At 43.6% G+C, this 10,980-nt stretch overlaps 1 protein-coding gene across 1 annotated transcript; it reads left to right on the top strand.

Moving 5' to 3' along the window:
* The first annotated feature begins 1,582 nt into the window (after window positions 1-1,582).
* LOC139763709 (glycine receptor subunit alpha-2-like) lies at window positions 1,583-4,969 on the top strand. Its single transcript, XM_071690032.1, has 3 exons — window positions 1,583-1,925; window positions 2,900-3,115; window positions 4,653-4,969. Exons 1-3 carry the CDS (start codon window positions 1,847-1,849, stop codon window positions 4,967-4,969), a joined length of 612 nt encoding a protein of 203 aa, XP_071546133.1. The 5' UTR covers window positions 1,583-1,846.
* Window positions 4,970-10,980: the final 6,011 nt, after the last annotated feature.

A 10,980-nucleotide genomic window follows, 5' to 3' on the forward strand; every position in this document is an offset into this window, starting at 1 on the left:
GGTATACTTTTCCCTCCAGACACAAGTAGGAGAAAGATTGTCATCCTTAAACATCAGGAGAGTCAGGTCTCACAAGAGACGCTGTTAACTCCAAAAGGGAGACGAGGAAGATAGTGTGGGTGGGTGACATTACGGGTGAGGTGCATCCTGGTTGAGGGGGCACTACTGGTGAAGTGCACTGTGGGTGTGGGGAACTGTGGATGAGGGGAACTGCTGGTTAGTGGCACTGTAGGTGAGGGACACTGTGAGTGAGGGACACTATGAGTGAGACATTGTGGGTGAGGGACACTGTGAGTGAGGGACACTATGAGTGAGACATTGTGGGTGAGGGACACTGTGAGTGAGACATTGTGGGTGAGGGACACTGTGAGTGAGGGACACTATGAGTGAGACATTGTGGGTGAGGGACACTGTGAGTGAGGGACACTATGAGTGAGACATTGTGGGTGAGGGACACTGTGAGTGAGGGACACTATGAGTGAGACATTGTGGGTGAGGGACACTGTGAGTGAGTGTCCAATATATGAGACACTTCACTCGACCCTGAACGCCCGCTACATGTGAGGGAGAGATGCCCTAAGTATGAAACTGCAGACAGACGATCTTCTTGCATTACCCAGTGCTCAACGCCTGACCTCTCCCAGCGAGAGCAAGACGAGCGCTGGTGACGTAGCGCAGCAGCGCGCCAGGTTGACCTGACGTGACCAACTTTCATTGGTTAGACAAGAGAGTAACAGCCTAGCTCATTCATCCATCTTTGGTCAATCATTTTTCCTTTGATCTCTGATTTTTGTACATATACCGAGACCAGACTGCACTGTCCTAATACTTGAAAATATGACACAAGTCACGAAGCTTTGTGTTATGTTGTGTTGTGTTGTGTTGTATCGTGATGTGTTGAGTTGTATTGTGTTGTGTTGTATCGTGATGTGTTGTGTTGTGTTGTATCATGATGTGTTGTGTTGTGTTGTGTTGTGTTGTATCGTGATGTGTTGTGTTGTGTTGTGTTGTGTTGTATCATGATGTGTTGTGTTGTGTTGTGTTGTGTTGTATCGTGATGTGTTGTGTTGTGTCGTGTTGTATCATGATGTGTTGTGTTGTGTTGTGTTGTGTTGTATCGTGATGTGTTGTGTTGTATCGTGATGTGTTGTGTTGTGTCGTGTTGTATCATGATGTGTTGCGTTGTGTTGTGTTGTGTTACTGTGCACCTAAATACAATCACAGTTCTGGGTTGTACCAGAGTTTGGTTGTATCGCTGGTATGAACTTTGGCTAGCTTACTGACCATCTTCCTGAGCTGTATGAGACAAGATGAGATCACCAGCAACAAACTGGTACATGCTGAAATATATCAGTCCCTCCCCTCTGCTCCCCAACTGACTGACTGTCACTCTGGCCTCTGTGTCCTGTCTGCTCTACCCCCATCACCCATCACCCCGCCGCCTCTCACCTCCCACTTTATCTACCCATCCCTTCCCCTCATCATGGTCACTTCCCTCACCTACTGCCTGGCTGGCCACTGCCACCTGTGTGTCCTGTCCGTCCCTCCGCCACTTCCCTCACCTACTGCCTGGCTGGCCATTGCCACCTGTGTGTCCTGTCCGTCCCTCCGCCACTTCCCTCACCTACTGTCTGGCTGGCCACTGCCACCTGTGTGTCCTGTCCGTCCCTCCGCCACTTCCCTCACCTACTGCCTGGCTGGCCACTGCCACCTGTGTGTCCTGTCCGTCCCTCCGCCACTTCCCTCACCTACTGCCTGGCTGACTGGCTGGCCACCACTACTGCTGGCAGTCGTCAAGACCACGCAGGAGCTGGAGCTGGTGTGGTACGAGGACTCGCCCATCAAGATGTACAAGAGGCTCACACTGCCACAGTTCCAGCTGAAGGAGATCAAGGTGGACACCTGCACTCAGTCCTTCCACATTGGTGAGTCGTGAGGTTAATTGTATCAGCCATGGCTTCACGTAACCCACTTATAATATCGAGTGGACTTACAGTTGCTGTAATGTATTAAATACCATTAATGTATTAGCTACAGTAGTGCAGTTATGATATCGAATGCGCTAATACTCGCTGTAATATATTAACTACAGTTAAACGTAATGGCGAGTCCCGTATGTATCAGAGATAGCCATACTCTCCTTATTTTAGTGACAGATCCATGTAATCCGTTACTGGTGAGTTCAGTTATCGTGCTAATCATACCTATGGTCGATCAGGTGAATTAGTTACATCATTTCATCACTGTATCTGTGACATCACTCGTTAATAACTCTACAGTAATTACTGTGTCCATCTACTCATTTATTTGTGTATATACATTATCTACTGTGACAGTAACAGCATCAACATTATTCTCTTGTGGTAAACATATCCTCGATACACAATAATTATGCTAACACTGAGATACAGACACACACACTCAGTATAGCATATGTTAAAATGTAGATTAACTTACCAAATACAGTTAACTGAAAGGAAAACTATAAATGATTTTAATCATAGATTGAATAGATATTTCTCATAAAATCCACGACAGACATTACTCTGCGCCTCCTTAGCTATACGATTAGTTTACAAGTTTTCCTCTTTGATAACTCTGTACGTCTCTCTACTCCTGTCATATTACTTTGATAACTCTGTACGTCTCTCTACTCCTGCCATATTACTTTGATAACTCTGTACGTCTCTCTACTCCTGCCATATTACTTTGATAACTCTGTACGTCTCTCTACTCCTGCCATATCAATTCATTATTTTGTTCAGTTTTCACTATCACACACAGCTTCCTCAGGAACCAGTGGTTTGGTACAGTTTAAGTATCATTTTCTTGGTACTCATAAGACCGTGGAGTTCTTGTGATCAGCCAGCGTGTGAGCCACACTGTATCATCACTACAGGGAACTACAGTTGCCTACAGGCGGTGTTTGAGCTAGAGCGGAACATCGGGTACCACCTGGTGCAGTCTTACCTGCCCACCTCGCTCATCGTGGTGGTGTCGTGGGTCAGCTTCTGGCTGGATGTGGACGCCATCCCCTCCCGGGTCACCCTCGGGGTCACTACTCTCCTCACCGTCTGCTCTGAGTCCACCTCCTTCAGGGACAATATGCCCGTACGTGGGTAGGTGGGTGGAAGCCTTGCACTCACAGGTGGGTAGGTGGGTGGAAGCCTTGCATCCACAGATAGGTAGGTGGGTGGAAACCTTGCATGCACAGATAGGTAGGTGGGTGGAAACCTTGCATGCACAGATAGGTAGGTGGGTGGAAACCTTGCATCCACAGATAGGTAGGTGGGTGGAAACCTTGCACTCACAGATAGGTAGGTGGGTGGAGGCCTTGCACCCACAGATAGGTAGGTGGGTGGAAGCCTTGCACTTACAGATAGGTAGGTGGGTGGAAGTCTTGCATCCACAGATAGGTAGGTGGGTGGAAGCCTTGCATCCACAGATAGGTAGGTGGGTGGAAACCTTGCACTCACAGATATGTAGGTGGGTGGAAACCTTGCACTCACAGGTGGGTAGGTGGGTGGAAGCCTTGCATCCACAGATATGTAGGTGGGTGGAAGCCTTGCATCCACAGATATGTAGGTGGGTGGAAACCTTGCACGGAGAGAATATCTGGCATCATGTATGATAGTGAGAGACCCAGTGTGGTCGTGTAAAAGTTAAGCAACAGATATTGTGAGACGTTTCTTAGTAAGCAAGTATATGATCCGGGCATATGAGGTGAGCAGGAAGACATACGTGTGTCTGCAGGTAGGAGGTGCTGATGCAGGGATAACATTGCCCGGGACCCACATCCTCAGTTGTGATCCTCAACGTCTCCAAAGCACTGGACAGGATGTTGCATACGTCTTTACTGTCTATAGGTTCTCTGCCTCTCTCTTTCACATTTCCATGTTTAGTTGTTGTACTCGCGGTAATCGATGATGAGACTTCTCCCTATTTCCCTCACAAGGTTGTACCTTAGGGTTGTGTTCTATCATCTACCCACTTTCTCTTCGTTCCTTCCATGATCCTTCCTTAGCGTCTGCCTCCGTCCAGTTTTACGCCCATGATTCCTCTGGACATGTTTCAACCCTCCTCTCCCTGCCTTCTTCTCCATATAACTCGCTCATTGTCTCGCGCTGAACATGATAACTCAGACCAGCGCAACATTTTGGAGTTTGCGATAATGTTCATTTTGTCATGAGCCCTTCACACGGAGCAAGACAGGACACAGGATGATCATACTGGGGAACTCAGTCCAGGATGTGACACACATGATGAAGGATGCAACTGTGGAAGGAAAGATTAAACAGAAAGAATTTATTTGATCTCATAGTAAGAAAACAGAAGTGATCAAAAATAGCTAAATGAACCACAGGAATACACTGAACTGAATGGATAAAACACTGTAGTGGGAAAAGTTGTAAATGAATTGTTAAATATTTCTACTTGTAAGTAAATGATTAAAAAATCGACGAGTTTGTTAATGGATTAGTATTTCAACTTGTAAATGAATGGATTAATATTTCTACTTGTAAATGAATGGACTGATATTTCTCCTTGTAAGTGGATTAACATTTCTACTTGTAAGTAAATGTAATAACATATCTACCAAGTTTGACTTCATTTTTCTGTCCCACTTGCCATATGAAGTCATTCTCTGGCAGTGTCGTACGTCGAGGCTCTGGACATCTGGATGGGGTCGTGTACGGCCTTTGTGTTCCTGGCGCTGCTGGAGTTTACGGTGGTCAGCCACATCGCTCGCCACCACCGCCGTTTCCTCTTCTGGGTTCAGCGTACGGGCGTCCCATCCCCTCCCACCACCACCGCCGCTCTGGCACGCCCGGCGGGGAGTGACAGTCCCCCATCCACGGCCCCAGCTACACCATCGTCCAAGCTGCCGCCTCTCAGGCTGACAACCAGGGAGCCGCCCTCACCAACCACAGAGACGCCAGCCAGCATGTGGACACTGCCACACTGGTGACATGGGTGAGGATATTGACCCTGCTTCTCTCATCACACTGAAAGAATATTGAAGAAAAACATTTATCTTGATTACTTAATAAAAGGCAATGGAAGGAGGCCAGTTTAGCGACAGTGTGAATGTTTAATTACTAATTTATGATTACCTACTCGCACTATATTGGAAGGGAGTTTTAAACTTGTTGGACCCCATCTCTTGAACATTCTTTACCATCATACAACTCAAATCTATGTATACTGTCATTATTGACCATGTCGTCAGGGATTTTGTTCCATTCATCTTATGCTATAAAAGAACTTCTTTACATCCTCTTAATATGTTTCTAGTTAGATATTGTTATGTTCTCTGGCATCTCTCGAGGAACTGTTCAATGTTTACATCATCTATCTGTTCTGAAACCTTACATGGTGTAATCAGGTCACCCCTCACTCTTTTCTCTTCCAAGGTGGGTACACTTATAGCCTCTTTTCTTTCCCCATAGCTCACCTGTCTTAATTCTGTAACTATCGCTGTTGCTCTCCTCTAAGTCTTCTCTATTTGCTCTTTGTGCTTCTTTAGGTGAAGTGACCAATTTGAGAAGCATATCTTAGTTTTGGTCTTACGTAGGATATGATCAGCTTTCTGAATACTTCCTGATACATATACGTAAATACTGCTGTAACATTTGCCAGCAGACAGTTTGTCTTCTGTACTATTCTCCTGATGTGGGATTCTGGCAACAGGTGAGGAACGATGTCGCCTCCCAAGTATATGTCTCACACAGATCCTATACCTTATTTCCTGCTAGATGATAGAATCATTGAAGCCTTCTTTTACATCCTTTGTCTCCTTCAATGAGGCAATTTTATCTCAATGGAAGGAATTTTCCCTTTATTCCTGCCTGGTGACCCAGCTTCTTAATCAACCTTCCCTGCGGTATAGTGTCAAATGCTCTCCTGCAGTACAGATACAAGCCAAGCTCACTCTCTCTTAAAAATGTAAGAAGTTTGCTATACACGACCTCCGTGCTCTACAACTGCTGTTTCTCACTTAAGTAATTTCTCGTGTGTAGAAATCATTTTTTCCAGAGCCTTCCAGACCACACCCATCACGGAGGGTGGTCTGTAGGTCAGGGTCTCTTCCTGGTCTTCCCTCTTATTGACAGTGACATTTTGTACAGTATTTCATGTGGTGGATCTAATGTATCCTCACACACCTTCAGCACGTATGGTAGATTTCTATCAGGGCCATGAACCTTGTGTGGGTCAAGTCTTTTAATGTTCTATTGAAATTTTTTCTATATAACTTGATTTCTAAATCCTCCCCATGCCGTTATCTGGTGCTGGGGCTATAATGCCTTCCACTGTGGAAACAATATTGAACTTGTAACTCACATCCTCACATATCCTTACATCGACAGTTTAGCTTCTTAACCGACAACTGACTACTGATGGATTTATGAAATTTTTGCAGATTTTCTCTTGCCTTGTCCACAATATTCTTTTCAAAGTTCCTCCTTTCTTATCGGGTTACTCATTCTTTACCTTCTTACACCTTGGAAATAATGGTAGACTGGAGTTGCGCCTGTATCTTCGCCACTGCACATTTTGAAGCACCATTGCTTTTTGACATCTTTTGATAAACTATTCTTTCGTCCTTCTTACCATCCCTTCTGTATTTGAGTGTTGAGGTACGCATGTGTCTACTCCATTATAAATCTAACAAACCTCCCTCCACAAAGCCCTGGCTTCAGGCAACTGAACTCCTTACCTAATCTCTACCTTAGATATTGTCGGGGTTTATGAAGTTTCCACGATAATATCTCCTCATTCTGTCTTGTGTCACCTTTGTCTTTTTAATGTCCCCAATTACCAAATAGAGATACTTAAGCATTACACGATTACGTCTTCCATCTAGTGCGCGGTATATGATATTCTCAATATTCACGTTGATATGTGCGAAGACAAGATCGAGTACTGATGGCATATTCGTCCCTCATACTACGGTGCTCACGTACGTGCAGGTTGGTATGGGAAACTGATCTGCATATGTGCTAAACACAGGTCTCGATGACTCTCTGTCGCCATGAGAATCTACATTTCAAAGTGTGTCTCATTATGCCACAGAAACACAAAGGGAACATATAACACAGTAACATAATGGGAACATATGCAACAGTAACACAATGGGAACATATGCCGCAGTAAAACAATGGGAACATATGTCATAGTAACACAGTGGGAAAATATATAACGGTAACACAATGGTAACATATGCCACAGTAACATAATGTTAACATGTGCCACAGTAAGACAATGGGAACATATGACACATTAGCACACTGGGAACATATACCACAGTAACACAATGGGAACATATGCCACAGTAACACAATGGGAACATATACTACAGTAACACAATGGGAACATATGCCAGAGTAACACAATGGGAACATATGCCACAGTAACACAATGGAAACATATACCACAGTAACAAGGTGGAAACATATGGCACAGTAACACAGTGGGAACATATGCCACAGAAACACAATGGGAACATAAGCCACAGAAACACAATGGGAACGTATACCACAGCAACACAATGGGAACATATACCACAGCAACACAATGGAAACATATACCACGGTAACAAAGTGGAAACATATACCACAGATACACAATGGGAACATATACCAGAGTAACACAATGGGAACATATACCACAGTAACACAATGGGAACATATACCACAATAACAGAATGGGAACATATACCACAGTAACACAATGGGAACATATGCCACAGAAACACTATGGGAACATGTGCCACAGTAACACAATGGGAACATATACAACAGTAACACAATGGGAACATATGCTATGGTAACACAATGAGAACATATGCCACAGTTGCACAATGGGAACATGTACCACAGTAACAAAGTGGAAACATATGGCACAGTAAGACAGTGGGAACATATGCCAGAGTAACATAATGGGAACATATGCCACAGTAACGCAGTGGAAATAAATGCCAGAATAACACAATGGAAACATATGCCACAGTTACACAATGGGAACATATGCCACAGTAACACAGTGGGAACATATGTCACAGTAAACAAATGGTAACATATGCCAGAGTAACATAATGGGAATATATGCCACAGTAACACAATGGGAACATATGTCACAGTAACACAATGGTAACACCCGCCACAGTAAAATAATGGTAACATATGCTAGAGTAATACAGTGGGAACCTATGCCAGAGTAACAAAATGGGAACATATGCCACAGGAACATAGTGGGAAAATATGTCACAGTAACACAAGGGGAACATATTCCAAAGTAATACACTGGGAACATATGCCATAATAACACAATGGGAACATATGCCACAGTAACACAATGGGAACATATGCCACAGTAACACAGTGGGAACATATGTAGCAGTAACACAATGGTAACATATGCCAGAGTAACAAAATGGAAACATATGCCACAGTAACACAGTTAGAATCACATGCCACAGTAGCACAGTGGGAACATATGCTACAGTAACACAATGGTAACATATGCCACAGTAACAAAATTGGAACATATGCCAGAGTAACACAATTGGAACATATGCCACAGTAACATAACGGAAACATATGCCACAGTAACACAATAGGAACATTTGCCACAGTAACACTTTTAGGATCATATGCCAAAGTAACACTTTTAGGATCATATGCCACAGTAACACTTTTAGGATCATATGCCACAGTAACATTATGAAAACATATGCCTCAGTAACTCAGTGGGAACATATGTCACAGTAACACAGTGGGAACATATGCCACAGTAATATAGGATCATATGCTACACTAACACAGCTATGATCATATGCCACAGCAAGACAATGGGAACATATGTCACAGTAACACATCGGGAATATATGCCACAGTATCACAGTAGGAACATATGCCACAGTAACACGGTGGGAACATATGCCACAGACACACAGTGGGAACATGTGCACAGTAACACGATGGGAACATATGCCACAGTAACACAACGGGAACATATACCACAGTAAGAAAGTGGAAACATATGGGACAGTAATACAGTGGGAATATATGCCACAGTAATACAATGGGAACAAATGCCAGAGTAACAGAATGGGAACATATGCAACAGTAATACAATGGGAACATATGCCACAGTAACAAAGTAAAACCATATGGCAAAGTAACACAGTGGGAACATATGTCAGAGTAACACAATGGGAACATATGCCACAGTAACACGACGGGAACATATACCACAGCAACAAAGTGGAACCATATGGCACAGTAACACTGTGGGAACATATGGCCCAGTAACACAATGGGAACATGTGCCACAGTAACACAATGGGAACATATGAAAGAAAAACAAAGTGGGAACATATGCCACAGTAACACAATGGGAACATATGCCACAGTAACACAGTGGGAACATATGTAACAGTGACACAATGGCAACATAAGCCACAGTAACATATTGTGAACATATGCCACAGTAAAACAATGGGAACATATGTCACAGTAACACAATGGTACCATATGCCACTGTAACATAATGGTAAGATATGCCACAGTAACACAGTGGGAACCTCTGCCACAGTAGCTCAATGGGAACATATTGACAGTAACACAATGAGAACATATGCCACAGTAACACAGTGGGAATATATGCCACAGAAACACAGTGGGAACATATGCACAGTAACACAATGGGAACAAATGCCAAAAAGACACAGTGGGAACATGTGGACAGTAACACAGTGGGAACAGATGCCACAGTAACTCAGTGGGAATATATGCACAGTAACACAATGTGCATATGCCACAGTAACACAGTGAGAACATATGCCACAGAAACACAGTTGGAACATATGCACAGAAACACAATGGGAGCAAATGCCAGAGAAACACAGTGGGAACATGTGGACAGTAACACAGTGGGAACATATGCCACAGTAACACAGTGGGAACATATGCCACAGTAACACAGTAGGAACATATGCCACAGGAAGACAATGGGAACATATGCCACAGTAAAACAGTGGGAACATATGCCAGAGTAACACAGTAACAACATATGCCAGAGTAACACAATGAAAACATTTGCCACAGAAACACAGTGGGAACATATGCACTGTAACACAATTGGAAGATATGGCACAGAAACACAGAGGGAACAGATGCCATAGTAACACAGTGGGAACATATGCAACAGTAACACAGTGGAAAGATATGCTACAGAAACACAGAGGGAACATGTCCACAATAACACAATGGGAACATAAGCCACAGTAACACAGTGGGAGCATATGCACAGAAACACAATGCGAACATATGCCAGAGTAACACAGTGGTAACATATGCCACAGAAACAAAGTGGGAACATATGCTCAGTAACACAGTGGGAACATATGCCACAGTAACACAGTTAGGATCATATGCTACAGTAACACAATTAGGATCATATGCCACGGTAAGACAATGGGAACATATGCCACGGCAACACAGTCGGAACATATGCCAGAGAAACAGAGTGGGAACATGTGCCAAAGAAACACAGTGGAAACAGATGCACAGTAACAAAATGGGAAGATATGCCACAGAAACAAAATGGGAACATATGCCAAAGTAACACAGTGGGAACATATGCCAGATTGAGAGTGGGAACATATGCCACAGTAACACAATGGGAACATATGCCACAGTAACACAATGGGAACATATGAAAGAAAAACAAAGTGGGAACATATGCCACAGTAACACAATGGGAACATATGAAAGAAAAACAAAGTGGGAATATATACCAGGTAACACAATGGGAACATATGCCACAGTAACACAGTGAGAACATATGTAACAGTGACACAATGGCAACATAAGCCACAGTAACATATTGGGAACATATGCCACGGTAACACAATGGGAACATATGTCACAGTAACACAATGGTACCATATGCCACTGTAACATAATGGTAAGATAT

Source organism: Panulirus ornatus, chromosome 47, assembly GCF_036320965.1.
Source record: "Panulirus ornatus isolate Po-2019 chromosome 47, ASM3632096v1, whole genome shotgun sequence".
Taxonomy (NCBI): domain Eukaryota; kingdom Metazoa; phylum Arthropoda; class Malacostraca; order Decapoda; family Palinuridae; genus Panulirus; species Panulirus ornatus.